The sequence below is a fragment of the Mobula birostris genome, chromosome 12, assembly GCF_030028105.1.
Source record: "Mobula birostris isolate sMobBir1 chromosome 12, sMobBir1.hap1, whole genome shotgun sequence".
Classification (NCBI taxonomy): domain Eukaryota; kingdom Metazoa; phylum Chordata; class Chondrichthyes; order Myliobatiformes; family Myliobatidae; genus Mobula; species Mobula birostris.
The window spans coordinates 77,499,343-77,527,250 of record NC_092381.1 but is presented as its reverse complement, the minus strand read 5'-3'; the positions used below and the strand labels follow the sequence as shown (position 1 = coordinate 77,527,250).

Sequence of the window (27,908 nt, the reverse complement as noted above, 5' to 3'; positions counted from 1 at the left end):
TTGGGAGTAAATACACCCTTATCAGTTACATCAGATTCAAATAAAAAGAGCATATATTCGAAACATGATAATCCAAAATTAATTAACGATTCTTTTTACAAACCAAACAATTAAAATGAATGCATCCACAATGAAATTATGCATGCATCAGAAGTGCAATTTATTTCATTTACCAATATTTGGAATTTATATTGTTGACGTAATTTTAAGTTCATTCAACTAAAATGTCGCTATTCAAACAGGCAAGGAGTTAGATATTTACATTTGCAGTAAAACTTTAACAAATCAGTTTCAGTCTGTATTTCACAGGTTCATCACAAGGCTACAAGTCTAAAACTTCCAATTTATCTTTCAAAATGAAACTAACATGTTTTGTTATTCTTCTAGGCATGTTTGACAGTTCCTTTGCTGTTACTCCCAAGGGTGAGTACCTCTAATTTTTCACAATGATACCCTTTTAAAATTGGTACAAAGTACTTAGTAATTATTCAAGTATCCAACTATGTGCCAATGTGCTTGGTATAAAGTGTACAGTTCACTGCAATTCCTGTTCATCAAAATGTTCATACTTCATTGATTTCATCTCCCCAATTCTTCACTTAACAGTGACTATACCTTTAAAGTACCTAATGTCTCTGTAAAGTACTTTGTGACATGCTGAGGTTACGGAATGCCCTATGAAAATCTAAGCTTTAAATATAGAAATGAATGGGCATAAATGGCATTGTGTGTTGTGTAATCTTGGTGCACAACAATAGTACAAATGGACAAAAAACATTTTTAGAATTAACCTTGAGGAAAGCTAGTACCCTGAATGATAAAAATATTTATGGAACATGAGCAAAATTTGGAACAAGACCCAAGTCACACACAGTAGTACATGGTAAACACTGAAAATAAAGTAGCATTACTTTCATAAAGACCATTAAATTAACAAAAGCATTAATTGTTCAATGGTTCCACTTCATCATAAAAGGAACTTTAGGATAGTTGAGTGTATTTGATCTCCAGGAACTGCAGATTTTTTCTTGTTTGGGATAGTTGTGATGATTTTAACAGAATTCCCTGGAAAATAGAATGATTGACTGTGTGAGGGTTGATCTCTTATCACACAGTTTTAGAATGCCCTATTGATACTGCCAGCATTGACAAACCTTTATACTTAACAGAGAAATGCATTTGAGGTATAGTGATGTTATAATGTCTTTATGGAATGTATTTACAGAAATAGAAACATTGTCATGTGCTCTTTTCAATCAGGAAAGAGAAATTTAGCAAATTTCCATGATAAGAGCGTATCCTGAAAAGGTGTAATGAACTGTTGAGAAAAGTGTATTGGCAAGAAAGGTGGCAGAAATAGAAATGAATTCAGAGAATAAAATCAGATCAAATGCATTGATTGTGTGGATAGTCCTGGCTTTTTTCCCGGGCTGAAATGGCTAACACGAGAGGGCACAGTTTTAAGGTGCTTGGAAGTAGGTACAGAGGAGATGTTGGGGTAAGTTTTTTTAAAAAATACACAGTTGTGAATGCGTGGAATGGGCTGCTGGCGACAGTGGTGGAGGCGGAGGTGGAGTCAGAGGTGGAGTCTTTTACGAGACTCTGGATAGGTACATGGAGCTCAGAAAAATAAAGGGCTATGGGTAACCCTAGGTAATTTCTAAAGTACGGACATATTCAGCACAGCATTGTGGGCTGAAGGGCCTGTATTGTGCTGTAGGTTTTCTATGTTTCTATGTTTCTAATATAAAAAAACACCAATAACATAGGTATGCCAGCAGACTGATGACTAAGGGGCTTGTTCTGATTACTAGCTTTGCTGTATAAATGCAGTAAATAATTTTGTCAGAATAAATAAAAAGAAACAGATATTTGGTGAGAGAATCCAGTGAACGGGACTGCTTATATCAGAGGCTCAAATTTGTAAGTAATATCTTACAAATATCTTGTGCAACATCTCCATCTGCTGGATAAACAGTAGCAACATCCATTTAAAAATAATGGGACGGGGAACAAAAAAAATGGCAGATGCTAGAAATAAAAAATAAAAATTCTTGAAATTCTCAGCAGGTCTGGCTGCCTTTGTGAGAAGAGAAGCAGCTTCAACAATTCAAGCCAAAGATTCTCTGAAGATGGTTCCCTGAATCAAAATGATGGCCTTTCTCATCCCACTGATGCAACCTGACCTGCTGCTTCCAGCATTTTCCCTTCTTATTAAAGAAGTACATTTCAGTTGAGCAAATGTTTAATATTGGCAACAAGTTCATGAAAGCTGCACAAAATTCTATGATCTCTGAATGCCAAATATGTAATTATTCCAACCATCAGAATTTTCATGGACAATCAGTAATAAAACATTTTTGCTATTTTCATTCACTTTCTGACTAACAGACCCCAATCAGTTAAGTTAGACAACCACTCCTCCTCCACTCTCACCCTGAGCACCAGCGTGCCTCAAGGCTGTGTGCTGAGCCCTCCTCTGTACTCCCTTTTCACCTATGACTGCGTCCCTGTACATGGTTCTAACTCCATAATCAAGTTCGCAGACAACACCACGGTGGTTGGTCTGATCAGGGAGGATGACGAGACGACCTACAGGGACGAGGTCCAGCACCTGGCTGCATGGTGTGCCGACAACAACCTGGCCCTTAACACCCAGAAGACCAAGGAGATCATTGTGGTCTTCAGGCATGCCAGCAGTCACACTCACATCCCCATCTACATCAACGGAACTGTAGTGGAGCGTGTATCAAGCCTCAAATTCCTTGGTGTCCCCATTTCCGAGGATCTCACCCGGTCCCTGAACTCCTCCATCCTGATCAAAAAGGCGCAACAGCGCCTTGATTTCCTGCGGAGCATGAAGAAAGCTCACCTCTGTCCCAGGATACTGACGGACTTTTACCACTGTACCATTGAGAGCATACTCACCAACTGCATCTCAGACCGCAAAGCACTCCAGCTTGTGGTGAAAACTGCCCAGCGGATTATCGGCACCCAATTGCCCACCATTGAGAACATCTACCATAACCACTGCCTGGGCAGGGTGAAAAGCATTATCAGGAATGCATCTCACCCTAATCATGGACTTTTTACTCTCCTCCCATCCGGTAGGCGCTAGAGGAGCCTCCGCTCCCGCACCAGCAGGCACAGGAACAGCTTCTTCCCTGAGGCTGTAACACTGCTGAACCTCACATCACAGCGCTAAGCAGTATTGCATCATATTGTACTGTCTCAGTACTTTTATATTTATGTGCTGTAGCACTTACTTTATTCGCAGTTATTTTGTAAATAACACTATTCTTTGCATTTCTGGTCAGATGCTAAATGCATTTCATTGGCTTTGCATCTGTACTCAGCACAATGACAAAAAAATTCAATCTAATCTAATCTATTTTCTAAAAGGCTTTGGCATATCTGAGTCATATGTTTTGTTACATAGAGAGTGGGTGTCAGAGAATGTGATGGAATCAGATACAGTTACTACAGTTACTAAGATGAAAGTTGAGCCCAGTGTCACAATGGGGCACTGGGAACGGACCCAAATGGGAGACACAGGCACTGAAGTACGAGGAACAGGACTTGACTGGAATAGGGACATGACAGGATACAGGCCAGGAGCAGGGACGAAAATGCTGACTTGGGCTCGGGAAAGCAGGACCAGGACTAGGAACCATGGACTAGGAGGCAAGGCTTGGACTCCGAGCCCGAGACTGGACAAGGACCCAAAACCTGGGTCTTCCCTTGGGCTCGGACCCCAGAACCAGGCAAGGACATGACGTGGCTTCAGGACAGGACGTGGCTGGGGTCTAGAGGCCTGAGCTTGGAGACAGTCTGGGGTCTTTGCTCTTGAGGCTTGAGGCTGGAGTCTTTGCTCTTGAGCTTGGCTGCGGGATCCTCGAGGCCTGGGCTCTCGGAGCTCGGCCGCGGGATCCTCGAGGCCTGGGCTCTCGGAGCTCGGCCGCGGGATCCTTGAGGCCTGGGCTCTCGGAGCTCGGCCGCGGGATCCTCGAGGCCTGGGCTCTCGGAGCTCAGAGACAGACTGGGAACCGAACATCAACATAGAGCCAGGACTTATCCTTCGACAAGCCAGGACTCATCTTTAACACGATACTAACATGAGACAGGACAGAACATAGACATAGAGCCAGGACTCAACTTCATCTCCACACCAAGGTGGGACAGGTCTCTCCATCAGGTAACGGCAGAACAGCCAGACTTACCCAACAGAGGCGAGGACAAGACAAGACAGATCCTCTCCACAGGGCAATGGCAAAACAGCCTGACTTACCCCACGGAGGCAAGGATAAGACAAGACCCTCCACAGGGCAACGGCAGAACAGCCTGACTTACCCCCACAGAGGCGAGGGCGAAACAAGACAGATCCCCCCGCAGGGCAATGGCTAAACAGCCTGGCTTACCCCACAGAGGCGAGGAGAAGAAGAGACAAACACCAAAGAACGACAGACAGTTCTATCTCTGCTCCGGGGAAGCTCCAAGTCTCAGTTCAGCCAGCAACCTCAGCTGGTTACAGAAACAGCCGGATCCCTACCTAGCTCAGAGTTGCTGGCAGCCAATCAGCTGGCCCAGGAAACAGCCAAATCCATACCACAAAGACAGCTCCGACTACCAACAGCAAGGCTCCATGAAGCGATGGTTCTCCAACACGGCCTAAAGATGACAAGTGGATGCTCTAGCCTTCCACCAGCAGGTTGCTCCCAGGGGAACTGATGAGACAAACCAGCATCTCACACTCAACCCCAAGGCTACTTATATTCCAAGCCCCAAGATAGGAATCAGGTGCCTATGCTTAACTCAATCAAATGAGGGACAGCTGGAAGACCCAAAGTCCTAAGTCCACGGACCGGACCGTGAACTGGAATGCGGACTTCACGGACCGGACCATGACACCAGTATGTTACCTCAACCTGAAAATAGGACTAAACTTCACTATCATTCAGCCAAGGTGGTGCCTGTGAACCATGGCAACATGCTACAGGCTGCTTACAAAACTTCTAAATATACCTCTTCTGAATTGCATTCACTGCAATCTGGAAGCTTGTAATTTCTCTTCAAGCATGTATTTTTGATCCACCTTAATGAACTAGTGATTTCGCAATCGTCTAAAGGTCTTGGCAGACTTAACTCTCTAACATGCAGGTACAGCACCTTGGTAATTGGGCAGATAAGTAGATGAAGGTACATTGCCATAGCCAGAAGAGAGAGGGGAGAGGAGGACTCCAAGCCAGGCTTCAAACACTAAACAATGAATGTTCATCCACCAAGCATCTTGTTACCAAATGCACAAGACTGAGGATCTAAGGGCAAGATTGCTGTATCAGAAGAAAATGAGGCATTGCTATGTTCCATGTTTCATGGAGACACAGCTCTCTCCAAGCACAGAGGATTCAGTAATCAGACCCGAGGGTTTCTCAATATACAAGACAGACTAAACTACTGATTTGAGGAAGACAAAAAGTCGGGTCTGTGTTTCATGATAAACTCTCTGTGGTGCTCGAATGCAGCACACTTGTCCTAGTTAAACTTTTGTACCCCCAATCTGAAAAATCTAGTGATTAAGTGCTGACCATTCTACTTATCAAGAGAATTCCTGTCCGCGATCCTGACTGCAGTTTATATACCGTCAAGAGCCAATGTTAATAAGGCACCCAAGATATTGAATTCTGCCATCACCAAACAAGAAACTGTCCATCCCAAAGCATTTCAAATCATAGTCAGGGACTTCAATCAGGCTTGTTTGAAGAAATCTCTGCCCAATTAGCATCAGCATAAAACCTGCAGAACCAGGGTTCCTGACACAGTAGATCACTGGTTTGCTATCATTAGGAATGCCTACTATTCCATGCCCAGACCCACATTTTGGGAAATCTGATCACTTGACTGTCCTTCTCCTAGATGAATACAGGCAGAGGCTAAAGAGAAAGGCACCAGAAATAAGCACAATGAGGAGGTGGTTGCGGGAGGCAGAGAAGCAGCGACAGGATTGCTTCGATTCGCTGGAATAGGTAATGTTCAAGCACTCATCAGAAGATCTGAATGAATTCGCCGTGGTTGTCTCTGACTTTATTAAAGCAGTTGTGGACAAGTACATCCCCATAAAGTCACTCAGTGTCTTCCCCAGTCAGACGCTCTGGATGAACCATGAGATCCACAATCTACTGAAGGCCACATCAGTGCATTCAGCACCTGGTAACCAAGTAAGATACAAGAGGTCCAAGTACCATCTCTGGCAAGCCAGCTCACGTGCAAAGTGGCAACTCCAGACTAAACTTGAGTCACGGGGGCATGCTCGACAGCTGTGTCCGGGCTTGAATGCCATTACCTCTGACCAAATGAAACCGAATGACATAGGTGACAACAAGTCTTCAATCCCAGATGAGCACAATGCCTTCCATGCTCACTTTGACCATCGAAACATGGAGGAACCTTTGCAAACTCTTACAGCCCTCAATGACCCTCTCAGGCCGATGAGAGATCATCCTTCAGGAGGTTAAACCCTCAGAAAGCAGCCTGCCCAGATGGGGTACCTGGTCGACTACTAAAGACATGTACTAATCAACTGGCTGCAGTGTTCACCGATATTTTTAACCTCTCGCTCCAGCAATCTAAGATGCCCACCTGGTTCAAGTGAGCTTCAATTATATCACTGCCAAAGAAGAAAGTGGTAACCTGCCTCAGTGACTATTGTCCAGTAGCACTTACATATACCATGATGAAGTGCTTTGAGAGGCTGGTGATGAAAGATATCAACTCCTGCCTGAGAAGCGATTTGGATCCACTACAAGCAACACACATCAAAGTTGCTGGTGAACGCAGCAGGCCAGGCAGCATCTCTAGGAAGAGGTGCAGTCGACGTTTCAGGCTGAGACCCTTCGTCAGGACTAACTGAAGGAAGAGTGAGTAAGGGATTTGAAAGTTGGAGGGGGAGGGGGAGATCCAAAATGATAGGAGAAGGCAGGAGGGGGAGGGATGGAGCCAAGAGCTGGACAGGTGATAGGTAAAAGGGATACGAGAGGATCATGGGACAGGAGGTCTGGGAAGAACGACAAGGGGGGGGGGCGACCCAGAGGATGGGCAAGGGGTATATTCAGAGGGACAGAGGGAGAAAAAGGAGAGTGAGAGAAAGAATGTGTGTATAAAAATAAGTAACAGATGGGGTACGAGGGGGAGGTGGGGCATTAGCGGAAGTTAGAGAAGTCAATGTTCATGCCATCAGGTTGGAGGCTACCCAGACGGAATATAAGGTGTTGTTCCTCCAACCTGAGTGTGGCTTCATCTTTACAGTAGAGGAGGCCGTGGATAGACATGTCAGAATGGGAATGGGATGTGGAATTAAAATGTGTGGCCACTGGGAGATCCTGCTTTCTCTGGCGGACAGAGCGTAGATGTTCAGCAAAGCGGTCTCCCAGTCTGCGTCGGGTCTCACCAATATATAAAAGGCCACATCGGGAGCACCAGACGCAGTATATCACCCCAGCCGACTCACAGGTGAAGTGTTGCCTCACCTGGAAGGACTGTTTGGGGCCCTGAATGGTGGTAAGGGAGGAAGTGTAAGGGCATGTGTAGCACTTGTTCCGCTTACACGAATAAGTGCCAGGAGGGAGATCAGTGGGGAGGGATTGGGGGGACGAATGGACAAGGGAGTTGTGTAGGGAGCGATCCCTGTGGAATGCAGAGGGGGAGGAGGGAAAGATGTGCTTAGTGGTGGGATCCCGTTGGAGGTGGCGGTAGTTACGGAGAATAATATGTTGGACCCGGAGGCTGGTGGGGTGGTAGGTGAGGACCAGGGGAACCCTATTCCTAGTGGGGTGGCGGGACGATGGAGTGAGAGCAGATGTACGTGAAATAGGGGAGATGCGTTTAAGAGCAGAGTTGATAGTGGAGGAAGGGAAGCCCCTTTCTTTAAAAAAGGAAGACATCTCCCTCGTCCTATAGCAGGGTTGATAGTGGAGGAAGGGAAGCCCCTTTCTTTAAAAAAGGAAGACATCTCCCTCGTCCTATAGCAGAGTTGATAGTGGAGGAAGGGAAGCCCCTTTAGCAGAGTTGATAGTGGAGGAAGAGAGCCCCTGCTCTCACTCCCTTAAACGCATCTCCCCCATTTCACGTACATCTGCTCTCACTCCATCCTCCCGCCACCCCACTAGGAATAGGGTTCCCCTGGTCCTCACCTACCACCCCACCAGCCTCCGGGTCCAACATATTATTCTCCGTAACTTCCGCCACCTCCAATGGGATCCCACCACTAAGCACATCTTTCCCTCCCCCCCCCCCCACATTCCGCAGGGATCGCTCCCTATGCAACTCCCTTGTCCATTCGTCCCCCCCCATCCCTCCCCACTGATCTCCCTCCTGGCACTTATCCGTGTAAGCGGAACAAGTGCTACACATGCCCTTACACTTCCTCCCTTACCACCATTCAAGGCCCCAAACAGTCCTTCCAGGTGAGGCAACACTTCACCTGTGAGTCAGCTGGGGTGATATACTGCGTCCGGTGCTCCCGATGTGGCCTTTTATATATTGGCGAGACCCGACGCAGACTGGGAGACTGCTTTGCTGAACATCTACGCTCTGTCCGCCAGAGAAAGCAGGATCTCCCAGTGGCCACACATTTTCATTCCACATCCCATTCCCATTCTGACATGTTTATCCACGGCCTCCTCTACTGTAAAGATGAAGCCACACTCAGGTTGGAGGAACAACACCTTATATTCCGTTTGGGTAGCCTCCAACTTGATGGCATGAACATCGACTTCTCTAATTTCCGTTAATGCCCCACCTCCCCCTCGTACCCCATCTGTTACTTATTTTTATACACACATTCTTTCTCTCACTCTCCTTTTTCTCCCTCAGTCCCTCTGAATATACCCCTTGCCCATCCTCTGGGTCCCCCCCCCCCTTGTCTTTCTTCCCGGACCTCCTGTCCCATGATCCTCTCGTATCCCCTTTTGCCAATCACCTGTCCAGCTCTTGGCTCCATCCCTCCCCCTCCTGTCTTCTCCTATCATTTTGGATCTCCCCCTCCCCCTCCAATTTTCAAATCCCTTACTCACTCTTCCTTCAGTTAGTCCTGACGAAGGGTCTCGGCCTGAAATGTCGACTGCACCTCTTCCTAGAGCTGCTGCCTGGCCTGCTGCGTTCACCAGCAACTTTTATGTGTGTTGCTTGAATTTCCAGCATCCGCAGAATTCCTGTTGTTTGGATCCACTACAATTTGCCTACCAGTACAATAGCTCTACAGCTATTTTATTGGCTCTTCACTCAAGCCTGGAACATCTGGACATCAAAGATACATACATCAGGGTGCTCTTTATCAACTACAGCTCAGCACTCAACATGATTATCGCCTCAGAACTAATCAATAAGCTTCAAGATCTTGGCCTCAATACTTCCTCATGCAACTGGATCCTTGATTTCCTCACTTGCAGACCCCAGTCAGTTTAGATTGGCAACAACATCCCCATTACAATCTCCATCAGCACAGATGAACCACAAGGCTACGTACCTAGTCCCTGCTCTACTAACTTTATACTTATGACGGTGAGGCTAAGCACAGCTCCAATACCATATTTAAGTTTTCTGATGATGCCACTGTCATTGACTGAATCAACGATGGTGATGAATCAAAGGAGGGGATTGAAAATCTGGCTGAATAGTGCCACAACAACAACCTCTCACTCAAAGCAACATACACAAAATGCTGGAGGAATTCAGCACGTCAGGCAGCATCCATGGAAATGAACAAACAGTAGACATTTTGGGCCATTTCTTCAGGACTCACTTAATGTCAGCAAAGAGATAATTATTAACTTCAGGAGGAGGAAACCGAAGGTCCATGAACCAGTCCTCAGCAGGGCATCAGCAGTAGAGAGGGTCAGCAACTTTAAATTCCACAGTGTTATCATTCCAGGGGATCTGTCCCAGGCCAGGCACGTGAGTGCAATTACAAAGAAAGCATGGCAGTGCCTCTACTTCCTTAGAAGTTTGCCAAGATTTGGCATGACATCTGAAACTTTGACAACTATCTATAGATGTGTGGTGGAGAGTTTATTGACTGGTTGCATCACGGCCTAGTATGGAAACACCAATGCCCTTGAATGGAAAATTCTACAAAACATAGTGGATACAGTCCAGTCCATCACAGGTTAAGCCCTCCCCACCATTGAGCACATCTACATGGAACACATTCACTAGGAAAGCAGCATCCAACATCAATGAACCCCACAACCCAGGCCGTGCTCTCTTCTTAATGCTGCCAACAGGAAGAAGGTACAGGAGCCTCAGGTCTCACACCATCAGGTTCAGAAACAGTTATTACCCCTCAATCATCAGGCTCTTGAACCAGAGGGGATAACTTCACTCAGCTTCACTCGCTCCATCAGTGAACTGTTCCCCCAACCTATAGACTCACTTCCACATTCTCTTCTTCTTATGTTCTCAATATCTATCACTTATTAATTTATTATTATTATTTTATTCTTCTCTTTCATACTTGCACAGTTTGCACATTGTTTTCTTTTATCCGTCCTGTCAGGTGTGTCTTTCATTGATTTTATTGTGCTTCATGGATTTATGGTGTATGCCGGCAAGAAAGCAATCTCAAGGTTGTACGTGCTGACATACTGTATATGTACTTTGATAATAAATTTACTTTGAAGTTTGAAACTGTCATTAATTACCAACTAAGTATTTTCAGTTAAGTAAGCTTTGGGGCCCAATCAGTTTATAAGATTTCTTGGGGGGGTGGGGGGGAACGAGAATTTTCCAACAATTTATCAAAATATTGAATACATACCAGCTCATAATGATGTGTTATCTTGTTTTACGCTTGGCAATAAAACAGGAGAAATGTAAAATTCTACATGTAATTTAAAATTTTGGTTACAATAAAAACAGAACATATGTATATGTATATACCCGTTTAAATATAAACCTTTACTGAAAGAAATCTTTACAAAAGTAGTCAAAAGATAGAAAGATTCAATTAATTGAAAGTATCAAACAGAATTTTTTTCAGAGGAAAATAAAATTAAGGGTTAAAATAAGGAGAACCATGTTGTCTAAAGGGAAGAAATATAGAATGAGTAAAGTCTCTGTTTGAATAATGTTCAGAGAATAGAAGAAATTGTTGGATCTGTGCAGATCTTGTGTGGTTTTGGCTGCTTAAGTCAGCATAAAATCCAAATATTTTTTAGAATATTTGCACTTAATATTTTTGCTATTACGTAGTCAATTCTACATAAGCTTTATATAATCATAACTAATATTGAACTTAACCTTTCTCTTACATTAGAATGCAGCCAACCCAAACGAATTGAAAATGCAGTCCCTAAATTAAGCGCCAGTGATAATCGTTATCCTCATAATTCTTTCGTGCCTTATCACTGTGATTCAGGATATGTGGGTGTTTTACGATACATGTGTGTGAATGGAGAATGGATCAAGAGCAATCCAGAGCATACTTGCAGTTGTAAGTGAGACTGAGAAATAGATATTTATTTGCTTTCCTTATTCTACTTAAAAATAATTTGTTAATACAATATATGATACAAGATTGTGGCCTAAGCTGCATGGATGCAATGTATCCTCTGGTGGTTTCCTGCTGTTTAAGATAAAACTTGGGAAAAATAAAAAAAATCCTGCCCTGTTTCCAAGAACTAACTTTGCTAGTTAACAAGATCATGGCTAATCTGAATGTAAACTCAACACTGATTCTCATTTATCAAACAATAAGCTCAGAATGTTATGTTAATCTATTTTGTATTTAGCAGTAAACAGGAGAATTCTAAAATTCTACATGTAGTTTAATATTTTAGTTACAATAAAAACAAAGCAAAATACTAAATATATACATAAGTCTAAAAATAAATCTTTGCAGAAGTAAGTTTTTATAAAAACTGTCAGGGGTTAAAAAGAATCAATTAATTGAAAGTGTAAAATAGACATATTTAACAGTAAAAATTTTTATTAAATACCTATTGACTTCTGTCCTAAAATTACTCACAGACTCTGCTTCCACAGCTCTTTATGAAAAATAGTTCCAAAGACTAAAAGAATTTCACTTGAGCTCCATCTTAAAGTGATGACCCTTACTTTTAAGAATGACCACCTGTTCTAGATTCTTCCTCAAGGGGAATCATTGTCTCCACATCCACTCCATCAAGACACCTCATGCTCTTATCATCCCCTATCATTTTCCTAAGCTCCAACAGATACGAACACTAGGCTGCACGATCTTCCTCATAAGGCAGTTAACTCATTCCCAGTGCAGTAAACCTTCTCCAAACTGTTTCCAATATACTAACAGTCTTCCTGATATAAGAAGACTGATTCTGTACATAGTACTCCAGATCTGGTATCACCAGAGACTTATGCAATTGAAGAAAATTATCTCCACTATTGTCTTAAATCCTCTTAGCAATAAACCATTAGAACTCTCTTAGTTTTCTTAATTAATTTCTGTACCTGCATACAAGTCTGCTGAGAATCACACCTACAGTAAGACATACAGATCCCTATGCAAGTCAGATTTCTGAAATCTCTCATCATTTAGAAAATTTTCGCTTTCTTGTCAAAATGTAGCATTTCACATTTTCTCATATTATACTCCATTTTAAGAATTGTTGCAGATTGTATAACCTCTCTGTAGCTTCATTTTGTCCTCTTCACAACTTACTTTCCCAACTGTGTTTGAAGTCAGCACATTTTTCTTTGGCCCTTTCATCTAATTCTTTCATATAAATTATAAAATGCAGAGACCCCAGGAATAAGTCCTGCTGCACATACAGTAACTCATTACATCTCACCAACTGGAAGGTGGTTCATTGGTGGCTACTCTGTGCTTCCTCTTAACCACTCAATCTTCTTTCCACAGCTCTGTGTTACCTCCTATCTCTCCAATTTCCTTTCATACAACACTTTCAAATGTGTTCTTGAATCCTCTGGGATAGAACAGTGATGCTGTAGATGGTGTATCTTCCTCACACATGCAACTACAATCACTCGATAATATGCTCCAGTATTGTCTAGATGAAGTTTGCACATGTTCCCTATAACTGAGTGGAATTCCTCCAGTTATTTTAATTTCCCACATCCCAGAGAAGTGTTGGTTGTTGGGTTTCTTGGTGGATGAATAGTTGTTAATACTGTGCAAGGATATAAAGTGAAGCAAAATAAGTAGAAAATATGTTTGACGAGATTACCTTGAGGGCCAGCATGAGTACCTTGGCTAAGTAGCATCATTTAATGTCATAAGAAAAAACGGAAATTAGAAGCTGTGAAGAGCACCCTGGTTAATTTTTCTTGCCATAATATACATCCCCTTTAAATGACTTTAATTAGTACTGGACAATTGCAATAATAGACCACTGCATGTTCATATTTTGTCATTTTCAATATCAACATATTGATTATTTATTTAATAAATAGCTAAGAAATTAAATGTTTATTTTTTTGATTTAGAAGACCAGGGGGTAATCCTATTGAATACAAGATCCTTGGTGGGTAGGTGGGGATAGTGCTGGCTGCTGCTGTGATATTTCCACCAGGAGAATCTTGAACAAGGTGACAGAACATTGAACCAAGGTAATTTAAAACTGAGGTGCAATCTCTAGAATTCTCTAACCTGGAGGGTTTAAGAGTTAGGGGTAACATAAAGGAGAAGTGATAAATGTTTGAAAAACGGCAAATTGAAAGGTATGGAAAATTGGCACAGAAGAGGCCTAGAATGGATTAGCCATGAGCTTATTGAACAGGGCAGGTTTGAGGGACTGGGTGGCCTACTCCTGCTCCTATTACCTTATGTTCTTTTGGCACTCATTGTAATATTTAAATATGCATGATATTAGATAATAAATATCGAATTCTACTGACTATTCTGTACTGATAAAACTGCCAATTAATGTTCACTACTATTTCAAACCCATTGTCAAACATTAGTAAAGCGTTGTGGAACTCCAAAAGATATTTTACATGGAACATTTAAGCTGATTCAAGGTGAAGACTTGGTGTTTGGTGCTCGCATTGAATACAAGTGCGATGAAGGGTAAGGAGTAAATTTTAACAATCTGATTGTATTGCTTGCCAGGAGAAAGAATAGTTACACATGACAACATAACTACTATGAAGGAGATCTCAATAATACTGGTCAAATATTGAAGGGCCTAGGTAGATGGACGTAAGAGGATATTTCCATTTCTGGGGCAGTTTAGGACCAGAGGGCACAGCCTCAAAATACAAGGGCATCCATTTGGACAGAGGTGAGGAAGAATTTCTTGAGCTAGAGGGTGGTAAACCATTGTCAAAGATGGTTGTGGAGTCTAGATCATTTGGTATATTTAAAGCAGAGGTAGGTAGTTTCTTGATGAGGAGGTGGGTCAAAGGTTATGGGGAAAAGACAGGAGAATAAGGTTGACTGGGAAATTACCAAATGGCAGAGTAAACTCAATGGGCTGAAGGCCCTAATCCTGCTCCTGTTTTACAATCTTTTAGACCTATGATCTCTCACTACTATTTTGATGAACTGGTCAATGAATGTAATGTAACCCTCAGGCTCTCCCAGCTCGCATCCGTCTAGGGGAACCAGCCTGCAGCCCCGCCAAACTGGGTAATCACATTTCTGTGGATGCTGTGTAATGTACCCCCAGTTACAAACCCATAACACTAGATATCAGACAGTACACCATCTGCAATTAAATGATAGACTTTGTGAATCTTGATCTGAATATGGGGTTAGGAATGAAAATAAACAAGGCAAGAAAAAGGGCCCGAGTCAAAGTCAAAGTCCCAGCTGGAGCTCACTCAGTAGGCACTCTTCCACCATCGATCGCCTCTGAATGTCACCAACCTCCGGACTCCCGCTCAGGGTCCACCGTCCGGCGGTCTACCAGATTTCTCCATTCACGCCTTCTCCCTTCATCTCTCCCTCTCCTTCTCCTGGCAAAATCCCGCAAAAACAACTGCTTCCAGAATCACAAGAACAGCAACAATCTCTTGTTGGCTAGCCACTGAATTCCAAAGTCCCATTATCTCTAGTCATAACCCAAACACTGCTGTGACAGAGAAACCATTACCTTAACAGTGGAACATTGCATAGAAGCCATTACATTAGCTTTAGCAGTGAAACCTTACAGCGTGTTACATAATATTGTCTAATCTATTGTACATAGAACATAGAATATTACAGCATAGAACAGGCCCTTTGGTACACGATGTTGTGTCGACTTTTTAATCTACTCTAAAATCATTCTAACCCTTCCTTCTTCCAACATTGTCCTCCATTTTTCTGTCATCCACGTATCTATCTAAAAGTTTCTTAAATGTCGCTAATATATCTGGCTCTACCACCAGCCACGGCAGAGCTTTCCACACACCCTCCATTCTCTGTGAGAACAGCTTACCTCTGACACCTCCTTATACTTTCTTCCAACCACTGTCAAATTCTGCTCCTTTCTATCAGACATTCCTGCTCTGGGAAAAAAGTCTCTTGCTATCAACTCTATCTATGCCTCTTTTTACCTCTATCAAGTCACCATCAGGTCATTTTGCTCCAAAGAGTGAATCCAAGCTCTCTCAACCTACCTTCATAAGACATTCCCTCTGGCCCCTCTGGTCCAAATCTCCTCTGCACCCTCTCTAAAGTTTCCACATCCTTCCTATAATAAAATGACCACAATATTCCAAGAAGAGGTACAGTCGACATTTCGGGCCGAGACCCTTCGTCAGGACTGACGAAGGGTCTCGGCCCAAATCATCGACTGTACCTCTTCCTAGAGATGCTGCCTGGCCTGCTGCGTTCACCAGCAACTTTGATGTGTGTTGCTTGAATTTCCAGCATCTGCAGAATTCTTCATGTTTACAATATTCCAAGAGTTGTCTAACCAGGGATTTATGGATCAGCCACATTATCTCCTGACTCTTGAACTCAATCCCCAACTAATGAAGACTAATACATCATATGCCTTCTTAACAACCCTATCAGCCTGAGTGACAGCTGGCAGCTTTGAGGGATTTATGGACATGGATCCCAAGATCCCTCTGGTCCTCCACACTGCCAAGAAACCTGACATTAACCCCGTATTCTGACTTCAACGTCAACCTTCCAAAATTAATCAATTCATATTTTTTTCGGGGTGAATTGCATCTGTGATTTATCAGCCAACTCTGCATCCTGCCAATATCCGATTACAACCTGCAACAACTCTCCACACTATCTACAACTCCACCAACCTTTGTGTCATCTGCAACCTTATTAACCCACCCTTTTACTTCCTCATCCAAGTCATTTATAGAAATCACAAAGAGCAGGGGTCCAAAAACAGATTCCTGCAGAACACCTCTGGCCTTTGACCTCCAGGCAGAATACGTTCCATCTACCACCCTCTGCTTTCTATGGGCAAGGAAATTCTCTGTGTCCATGTAGTTTCTTTGTATCCCATGGCTCTTGACATTCTCAATAAGCCCACCATGGCGAACCTTACTAAAATCCATATACATCACATTTACTGCTCAATCTTCATCAATGTGCTTTGTCAGATCCTCAAAGAATTCAATCATGCTCATGATTGTCCCTCTTTCAAAGACAAGCTAACTATCCTTAATCAGGCTTTGTTTCTCCATATTCTTGTAAGTTCTGCCTCTAAGTATCTTCTCCAATATTTTGTCATTCTCTGATATAAAACTCATTGGTCCATAACTCCCAGGGTTATCTTAACTCCCTTTCTTGGACAAAGGAATAATATTTGCCACCCTCCAATCATCTGGTGCTACTGTAGTGGCCAGTGAGGATGCAAAGATCATCACTAGAAGTGCAACAATCGCCTTCCTTACATCTGGTAGTAATCTGGGATATATCCCGACTGGCTCCAGGGACTTATTTATCCTAATGATTTTCAAAAGTTCTAGCACATCCTTTTTCTAAACATCAATATGTTCAAGCACATCAGTCTCTTTTATGCTGTATTCACAAAGCTACAAGCTCCATCTCACTGGTGGATACTGAAGCAAAGTATTCATTAAGGACATCATCTATCTCTTCCGACTCCAGGCACACGTTTCCTCCACTGAACCTGATCGGACCTACCCTCAATCTAGACACCTTTGAGTGCTTCACATACATGTAGAGCACCTTTGGATTTTCCTTAATTCCACTTGCCATGGCCTTCTCATCTCTTCTAGTTCTCTTGTCCATTCTTCAGCACCTCCATGGCTGCCTAGAGCCTCAGTGCCCTATCTGATCCTTGCTTTCTGAACTTCAAGTAAGCTTCTTTCCCTCTCTTGTCAACCATGGTTTCTTCACCCTACCATCCTTTCCCTACCTCACTGTGACAAACTTATCCAGAACCCCTAGCAATTGCTCCCCAAACAACCTCCATATTTCTGTTGTATATTTCCCTAGGTACATCTATTCTCAATTTATGCTCCCCAGTTCCTGCCTAATAGCATTATACTTCCAACTCCCTCAGTTAACTACTTTCTCATACTATCTGCTTCTATCCCTCTCCAAGGTGAAACTAAAGACCAGGGAGTTGTGGGCACTAAACAGAAATGTTCAACTGACAACCATCTTGGTTCATTGTCCAGCACCAAATCCAGTACGTTTTTCCTCTCGTTCTCCTGTCTACATATTGAGTCAGGGATCTTTCATGGACACAACTAACAAATTGCACCCAATCCAAACCTTTTGCACTGAGGAAGTGCCCATTAATATGAGGGAAGTTAAAGTCTCCTGTGACAACAGCCCTCTTATTTTCACATCTTTCCAAAATCTGCCTCCTGATCTGTTCCTCTGTGCCTCTGTTGCTATTGGGGAGTCTATAGAATACTCCCAATAAAGTGATTGCTCTTCTCCTGTTTCCCACTTCCACCTATTCTGATCCAGTAAATAATCCCTGTACAATTCCGCCCTTTCTGCAGCTGTGATCCTATTGGAGGGGGCACTGCACAAGATCTGAAAAAGCTGCAGAAATTATGGGTAACACAAGAGGGCACAGTTTTAAGGTGCTTGGAAGTAGGCGCAGAGGAGATGTCAGGGGAAAGTTTTTTACACAGAGAGTGGTGAATGCGTGGAATGGGCTGCTGGCAACAGTGGTGGAGGCGGATACAATAGGGTCTTTTAGGAGACTCCTGGATAGGTACATGGAGGTTAGAAAAATAGAGGGCTTTGGGTATCCTTAGGTAATTTCTATGTGAGTACATGTTCGGCACAGCTTTGTGGGCCGAAGGGCCCGTATTGTGCTGTAGGTTTTCTATGTTTCTAAAGTAGTAAACTCAACCAGCTTCACCATGGGCACTACCCCCCCTCCCCAGCATCCAATACCTTCAAAAGACGATGCCTCATGAAGGCAGCATCTATCATTAAGGTTCCCCATGACCCAGCACATGCCCACTTGTCATTGCTACCATCAGGAAGGGGTACAGCAGCCTGAAGACACACAACTGTTTCAGGAACAACTTCTTCCCCTTTGCCATCAGATATCTGAATGGAAATTAAACCCATGAATACTACCTCACTATTTTTCTTCTACCTTTTGTCCCACTTATTTAATTTAATTTTTTCACAGTATATGTATATATATCTTATGGTAATTTATATTTTTCATTTAATTATGTATAGCAATAGCAATGTATTGCTGCTGCAAAACAATAAACTTTATGACATATGCCAGTGACATTAAACCTAATTCTGATTCTGATCTACCTGTACATCAACTACTCCATCCTCTAAACTGTCATTTTGGATCCTATCCCCTTGTCAAACTAGTTTGAGCCTTCCCCGTTAGCTCTAGCAAATCTGCCATAAGGATTTTGCACCCCCCCACCCAAGTTCAGGTGTAACAATTCCATTTTTTTAAAAGGTTATACCTTCCCCAGAAACCTTGCCCCCATGCACCAATTCCTCAGCCACGCATGCATCTGCCAAGTCGTCCTATTCTTACCCTCACTGGGAGGTAGCCCAGGCAGAAATCCAAAGATGACGACCCTTGAGGTCCTGCTTTTCAGCTTCCTACATAACTCCTTATATTCCTTCTTCAAGACCTCATCCCTTTTCTTGTCTATGTCATTAGCACCAATATGTACTATGACTTCTGGCTGCTCACCCTCCCCTTTTAACATGTTGTGGACCTGATCTGAGATGTCCCTAACTCTGACACCTGGGAGGCAATATACCATCTAGGTATCTTTTTCATATCCACAGAATCTCCTGTCTGCTCCTCTAACTACTGGATCTCCTATTATCACAGCACTCCCCTTCTCCCTCATTCCCTTCTGAACTGCAGAACCAGAGGACCTGGTGTCTGTGGTTTTCCCTAGTAGGTCACCAGCCCTCCACAAGAATAATATCCAAAGTGGTATACCTGTAATTGAAGGGAATGGTCACAGAGATACTCTGCACTGTCTCTTCTCATTCCCTCTCCTGACAGTCACCCAGCTACCTGCCTGTTGCAACTTAGGGGTGACAATCTCCCTGTACAGCTTATCTATCTTATCCTCCTTCCCCCGTATGAGCCGTGGATCATCCATCTGTAGCTCCAGTTCCTTAACATAGTCTGTAAGAAGCTGCAGCTGAATGCATTTCACACAGATGTGGTTATCAGAAAGACTGGAGAATTCCTACATCTGACACAAAGAACACTAAACCTGAACCCATTTTCACTGCACTAGCTACACTCTAGTAGACAAAGAAAGAAAGATAAATTCAAAACAATTATGTAATTAATCATTTTGTTTCACACTGAGATGCAGATTGTGTTCTGCCTGAATCATAATTTTGAGTATTCTTTTACATTGGCATTTATCATGGAGGTAATCTATGTAATTTTTGTTGTAATACCATATATGTAAAACAAATAACAATGAAAATTGATTCTGATATTTACAATGAGTGTAATACATCAGCAGTTTTGTCTTCAGAAATCATATTTGAATAATCAATTTGGTGCTATTTGAAAGAAAAATCCTGCCTTTTCTCAGTAAATGCAATGCATAATACCAGAACAAGTTTTAAATATGCTTATGAAAAAGGACTATATATTTCACAGTAACCTTTTATTTCTTTCATCATTTTCAGTGGGGTTTTTGATATTTTAGATTTTAGATTAGATTTAGATTATGAGGACACTCAGTCCTCGTTTATTATCATTTAGAAATTCATTCATTAAAAAATGATACAATGTTCCTCCAGAATGATATCACAAGAAACACAGGACAAACCGAGACTAAAACTGACAAAACCACATAATTAAAACATATAGTTACAACAGTGCAAAGCAATACCATAATTTAATAAAGAGCAGACTATGGGCATGGTAAAAAAAAGTCACGAAGTCCCGATAGCCTCATCACCTCACGCAGACGGTAGAAGGGAGAAACTCTCCCTGTCATGAACCTCCAAGCGCCGCAAACTTGCCGATGCAGCACCATTGGAAGCAACCGACTGCAACGGACTCTGAGTCCATCTGAAAACTTCGAGCCTCTGACCAGCCCTTCGATATCGAGCACTGAGTGCCATCCTCTGCCGAGCACTTCAACCCGGCCGCCGAGCAACAAGCAAAGCCGAGGACTTGGGGCCTTCCCCACCGGAGATTTCGGACCACACAGTAGCAGCAGCAGCGAAGCAGGCATTTCAGAAGTTTCACCAGATATTCCTCCGTGCTCTCACATCCCCCTCCATCAAATCAGGATTGTGCACAACACCCTACTTGACAAATAACAGACATCACCACCGGTGTGGCCGCTGTGAGCTGCGTCGTGTCGCCATCTTCTCCTCTCCTTGATGACTGAACTGCCAGTGTCAATGTTTGGTCTTGATGTTCCTGCTGAGTTATAACTTTTAGTTGAAGCTACAACTTGGAATTGAACATAGAGTATGTATTTGAAAACCATTGGCCCTATTATGCTAGTTCTACCAGCACTTTTTCCTAGAATGTTTTTCAAAATTACATGAACAAAAAAGTGAATTTTTTTCAAAATTACATAAAGCTGGGAGATATATAAGAATGAAATCGAGTCATTGGGGCCTTTTGTTTATTCTGTATGTTTAAAACTGAGAGATTATTACTCCAGTGCTGCCAAATCTAGTGAATTCTTTCTTGTTTCTTTAAAGTCCGACAAGACTTTCTTCAAGTGCTTGTCAAACACATTGCCAACCACAGTTCTTCCATGGGCAATGGCAATTAACTTTCCAAGGTCATTAATCATGGCACCAAAGGCTATTCTGTATCATCTGGTGATCACCTATGTACTTGATCATTCAACATTACAATTTACATGACAGGGAAGGGAGTCCACTCTCTCAGTGTTCAGCTAGTAATGATCACTTAAGTTGAAGCCTACTATTCTGGAGGCTTCACGCTACTATGCAGCATCCTGGTTTGATAAGTCTGTTTCATCCATCAATGCAATGAAATGAAAGTCCACTAAAGGTTCATTACTCGACTTCCGAAGTTACATACACTTGCCAAGCACCAACAAATACAATTTCTTTCCTCCCAGAGATGCTGCTCAACCCGCTGAATTCCTCCAACAGATTGTCTGTACCTCCAAGACAATGTCTGAATACATGAAGTTGCAATCTTTCCCAGCTTTCTCTCTTTCCTACCTTATAATGGTTATAAATATAACGGTTGCATAACAAACAATGATCAGCCCCAATTCATCTTCTCTATATGGGGAATAATATACCTTAATTTCTTTGAAGTCGCTTTAAGCCACACAAGCCAGAAGTGTTCTTTTGCTCAGTACAGTTGAGTATAGAAAGTAAAAGTGCTAATGCATGTAAAAATCAATGAGCTAGAAAGCTAGTCAATGATTTGTGAATGTAAATTCAATAGTAAAAGTCTTGAACCTGCTCACTTAAAGTTGCAGACTTGTCCTTTCCAACTGCACTCAATTATAGTTCTATCTTGCAAAGGAATTAAATCACTGACCCTGTGTCAGTTTACTCCTGGTGCAGGATCTATGAGCCCATTGACCTCAAAGGAAATTGGTGAGAAAAGGTTAAGATAAGATATTAGCCAAGTGGATGAATTTCTATACAAGAAAGTTTCTTAGACTAAAAAGATGGATAACAAATTTCATTCAATTAATCTCACATTCTTAATGCTAAATTGATATGAAAATGACTACTTTCAAGCTCAGAGAAGAATTAATTGCTGGTTTATTTAATGGAGAAAGAAGAATTGATTTCAAAATCCTCAGAAAACTAGATACATTGGTGGAAATTTTAGTTTTTACACGTCACTTCTTATTTACATCTTAACAAGATCATTTCTATGGAAAATGATAGTGGGGATTTGTAGTTGAATATAGCACCTGTAGCCAGCCAGTCCATTACAATACACTTTGCAACTCGAGTAAAGTTGGATAATTGCCCTTTCTGTGCTTCTCTGTTGATATCTTATAGTGACATCCATCCATTTTTTAAGAATGAAATATACTCACTATTTATATCTGTCCTTTTAAAGATATCAGCTGGTGGGTACAAGAAGTTACATGGATTGTGAACTATCTGGCTGGACTGGTCTTGTCCCATATTGTGAAGGTAATGAAAAGATAAATATTAAATATGTCACCACTAATTTGTAATGGATTATTACTGTGAGATAAAACACTGAATAAAATATAGCAATCTCAAAACACAGAGCATGAAAATTCAGTCCTTTATGGAGTGGAATGTGACTAACATAATTCCTTTGTGAAATTACACCACTCCAGAAATGTGGGTATTTTCAGTAGTACATTCCTTAAGAATGGATGCATAACTTCCATGTCATTTATAAACATTCAGGTCTACCTTTCCATGTAGACTAACAATCAGTTTGCATTTTCAGATTCCTCTTCAGATCTTGATGAGCAACGGAAAAGGAAACAGTCCACACTCTTGCAATATTTTGCATTTGATCTGAAAATAATAGTACCATTACATGTGTTTTACAGTAAAGACCTGTCCGCCTGTGAATAACCCTGAAAATGGAAGGATTGCAGAGCCGAGCTCTTTGGACAATGATCAAGATTTTCCTTTTGGCTCCTTCCTGAGATTTGAGTGCAATTCTCCTAATATGGAAATTCATGGGGCTAGGCAAATTTATTGTTTAGAAAATGGAACATGGAGTAATCCAGTACCCAAATGCAAAGGTAAGATTCAGTGTTCACCTCTTGACTAAATTTCACAAAAGCTTCTTATTTGACATTCACGAAAAGGAACCAAACCTCAGAAATGTAAGCAAGATGAACTTATACTGCTATTCAAGCTTGCTCTACCATTCCATGAGATCATAAATGATCTTCTATCATGCCCATTTTTCCTTTCTACACATCTTGATTCTTAACAGAGTAAAACATTTTGATGATGCGCTGCCACCTGAAACTGGAATCTCATTTATCTAAGTCCTAAATGCTGATCTTTTCATCCTCAACCTCTCAATAATCTAGCAAGAGAAAACAAGCTTGAATCATCTCCCCAAAAAATCCATTCATAATAATGTATTCATATTTTTCCAAACCCCAGCAAGAGTAGATGAAATTTTCCTTACAAAAAATCCTTCATCCCAGAAATCAATCTATCCAATCAAAACTGCAACACATCCAAATCTTCCATAAATGTAGAAACCAAAGTTAGTGTTGGACGCTGATGAATCAGTGTGAGCCTTCCTGTAGAAGAAAATCAAATTTAGTACAGATCAGTTTTCAAATCATGATCTGTCCACATCGGCATATTACTGGTCATTTCTTATGGGAAAATATCAGAAATCCTGCTTGGAAATATTTCTCTCCACACTCATCATTCACGTTTAAGACTTCCATACAAGCACAGAAGTTCCAGATTTACTGGCCACATCAAAGTGCAGTAAGAATTTACAAGGCTGATTCTAGGGATGTCAAGTATGAAGAGAAATTGATTAGACTAACCCATTATTTTCTACAATTTTGAGAAATGAAGGGATATCTCCTTGAAGATTTAAGATTTTTTACTGGACTTGACAGGCTATGTAAACAGAGAGATTCCCCTGGCTGAGGAAACTAAAACCAAAGTCTCAGAATAAGGGAATGTCAGTTTGCACTGAGATGAAGAGGAATCTCTCTGCTTAGAAGATGGAAAATCCTTGGAATTTTCTATCTTAGAAGACTGTGAAGGTTCAGTTGTTGCGTTCATTCAAAACCAAGATCAATAGATTTCTCCATTATATAGAAAAACAAAAGATCTAACATTTAGAATTGGGATGAATTTGAGCAAATGTTGACAATGGTAGATTTGTAAAAGCGAAGTTAAGACCGAGGTAGATTATCAGCAAATGCGGGTAGTTTGCCACTAGCAAGAAGTTCTCTGTGATTCTATTTTCTTCCTGTACACACAGAGTTGAGGACCTTAAACATTTCCATGCTTAAATTATTCCCTCTCATGCAGCAGCAAATCTTGATAACTTATCCAACAATTTTCATATAGAGATAGCCCAATCAATGAAATGCAATTTCTCTTTCCCAGATATATCATAAGGCCTATTAAACATAAAATTGGCATTTCATGGAAGTTTCCAAATCATTTGGCAGCAGACATTTGTTTGTTGTAACAAAATAAAGTTTTAACTGGGTTAGGAGGATAAGGTCAAATTTTCTTAATTGCTTGGAAAAGTTTTGTACAAGGAAATTGTAACTCAACGTGAAGACATAATAGAACCAGAATATTATTCATTCCAAACAAGAGAGGCAATGTTTTAACAATACCACCTTTGCTGTTTAAACTACACGCATTTTGACCTTTTCTGTTGAATAATCTTATGAAGTATTCTTGTTCAAAGTGCAATCATTCTGAAAAGTCACGTGGATCTGCTCAGTATACTTTTCATACATGTCAAAATCCAATTCACACCAGATTTTCGTAACCAGGTCAGTGCAAGAACAAATGAGCAATGGCAAAACTTTGTCAGCTTAATACATTTAATAGTCTAGACATATGATGGGTTGTATGAAGAACAGAATTGTATTTCAATTTAAAAATCTATATGCATACTGTACGTGTTGCCTCATTATAGGAAGGCTGTCAAGGCTTTGGAGAGGGTGCAGAGCTTTACCAGGATGTTGTGTGCTATAACAAGTTGGACAAACTTGGGTTGTTTTCTGTGGAGGCTGTGGGGATATCTGATAGAGGTTTATAAGATTATGAGAGGCATAAGTAGAATAGACAGGGAGTATCTTTTTCCCAGGGTTGAAATGTCTAATACGTGAGGGTATACATTTAAGGTGAGGGGGGTAATTTTAAAGGAAATGTGTAGGGCAAGTTTTTTTACACAGAGAGTATTGGATGCCTGGAATGCATTGCCTGGGGCAGAAGAAGACGCAGAAACATTAGGGACTGTTAAGAGTCATTAAGATAGGCAGGTGAATGAGAGGAAAGTGGAAGGATATGGACCTTAGACATGAGGAAATCTGCAGATGCTGGAAATTCAAGCAACAGACACAAAAAATGCCGGTGAGCGCAGCAGGCCAGGCAACATCTATAGGAAGAGGTACAGTCGACGTTTCGGGCTGGGACTCTTCATCAGGACGAATGGTCCCGGCCCGAAACGTCGACTGTACCTCTTCTCATAGATGCTGTCTGGCCTGCTGCGTTCACCAGCATTTTTTGGATATGGACCTTACGTAGGCAGAAGAGATTTGCTTAGTTGGTCATTTGGTTACCAATTTATTTGTTTTGGCACAATATTGTGGGCCGAAGCACCTGTTCTTGTGCTGTACTATATGTGCTATGTGCTCTGTGCTAAGGTTAGTATTTATGGTAGAACTATTTGGGGTTGAAATGGGACTTTGCTTTGTGCATAGGAAATGTGAAAGCACAGACCTGAAGGAGTAATATCCTGCAGCTGATCTTCAGCAAGGTTAGAAGCACAATGAAACGTAAAAGGTGCTGCCCTATTTCATACAATACCTGCCTGAACAACCTTTAGCTATCATGGATATGTAAATAAGGAACCTAAATTTTCAGGACTCTTACAGAAATTGGATTCTTGTCCCACTAGGTCCCTTCCCCCTCCCAGCTGCCCATACCACCTCCCCTATTTGGTTCAATGATCCATTTTCTTTTTTTCATCAGATTCTATCATCCATAGCGCTTTGTTACCACCACACATCACCTCTCAACCTTTGTTGCTACTTCCAACAACAGAGCTGTTCCCTCCTCCATCTGTCCATAACCCTTCCTCACCTGGATCAATCTATCACTTGCCAGCTCTGCTGCACCCCTTCCCCTCATCTCATCTCATCTCCCCCTACTCTTTCAGTTCAACTGAAGGACCTTGGCCAAACATGTCAACTGTCCACTTTTTCTCCACAGATGCCGCCTGAACTGCTGTGTTTGTCCAGTTGAGCTTTTATTTTAGGTTGGACTTGGAGGCTGACTTCACTCTCAATTTTTCAACAGTATCTTTGGCTTTTACAGCAGTTGCCAAGAAGAATGATTGTTTTTATGACTATAACACATTTTCTGTGAGGGCGATGATACTGTGGTGAATCTACAACTCTTTCTATGGGTAACTGCTAGCTTGCATTTGACCCTTTTCCATCACAGTGTTTTATATTTCATACTTCCTCTCTGCACTGTATTCCCTTCAGTCCATCAAGTCCATGACAGTGCTCAGGCAGATCTCATTCTCATTTCCCTTACACATGCTCATTAATACCAGCCTTGTTTCACTTCTACTCATCTATAAAATGGTCATTTGTAGTGGCCAATTAACCTAACAACCATCACCTGTTTAGAAGCATGGAAAACAGTAGCAGGCCATTCAGCCCATAATTAGGTTGATTATCTACTTGAGCTTCCTGTTCTTGCTTTCTTCTGTATTCATTGATCTATTTAGCATTAAGAAATATATCAATAGTTCAATTTAATATCAGAGAATGTATACAATATACAACCTGAAATTCTTACTCTCCACGGACATCCTCAAAACAGAAGAAAAAAAACCCCGAAGAATGAATGACAGAAAAAAGATGTAAGAACCCCAAAGCCCCCTGTCCTCCCCACCACATACAAGCAGCAGCAAGCAGCATCAACTCCCCCCCCCACCCCCCTATTCCAGCATAAAGCATCAGCATTTCCACCATCCAGCCTCTATGGTTCTACAGTCCATCAAAAACTAATTATTCACTCCAACATTTCAACATCCCACAGGCTTTCTCTCTCTCACTAACAAGGGAGAGGCAGATATCGTTCCTTCCACAGTGACAGAGGAGACAACAGTCGCTGTTTTGTTGTTAGTCAGTCTGAAGCGTTGCTTTTTATTTCAAGTTCTCCAACTCGAGAATCAGCAAGTCAATTACTGCATGCAGGGCCCTCTGACAGCCACTCTCGTTGTCTTCGATGGTACCGCTCCCGCTACATTTCAGTTTATGACTCCAGTGAGGATTCGTGTCCACAGAGCTGCGCGGGCCCCGAAGTCGCCTGACATCAGGCCGAACCTGGACATATTGAAAAGTGGCCGATTGGCGAGCTCCAAGCACAAGAATACGCTGTCGTGCAGAACCACTGTTTTTGAGTGTGACCGTGGATCAAAGATCCCGATAAGATCCTGACCACCCTAAAAAGGAAAATAGAGACATTAGAACAGGGAGAATGTAACTGCTTCGCTGATGAGCTGGGAGAAGTTGGCCTTTGGCATCATCTTTAGCTCTGCCCTCACATGATATCTACCTGATCCTTAAAGATACATGATGAATTGTTGAGCACTAAACTCTGTCAAAGATCTCCACAGGTTTACCATCCTCTAGGTGAAAAAAATTCTCCTGACCTCAGTTCTAAATAGCTTTTGTCATATCCTGAGGCATGAACCTAGGATATGGATTCTCCAGCTGTAAGGTACTTTCTCCCTGTCTTTCTTGTCCTGTCAGAATTTGACAAG

General features: G+C 41.9%; 1 protein-coding gene across 1 annotated transcript in view; it reads left to right on the top strand.

Moving 5' to 3' along the window:
- The first annotated feature begins 309 nt into the window (after positions 1-309).
- The window catches only part of LOC140206365 (complement factor H-related protein 5-like), an 85,631-nt gene continuing 58,032 nt past the window's right edge, over positions 310-27,908 (top strand). The window contains exons 1-5 of the mRNA XM_072274728.1: positions 310-423; positions 11,309-11,485; positions 13,954-14,059; positions 22,479-22,555; positions 22,951-23,148. Coding sequence (XP_072130829.1) covers positions 357-423; positions 11,309-11,485; positions 13,954-14,059; positions 22,479-22,555; positions 22,951-23,148 — 625 coding nt within the window. The 5' untranslated portion in view covers positions 310-356. The remainder of the gene's footprint in view (positions 424-11,308; positions 11,486-13,953; positions 14,060-22,478; positions 22,556-22,950; positions 23,149-27,908) is intronic.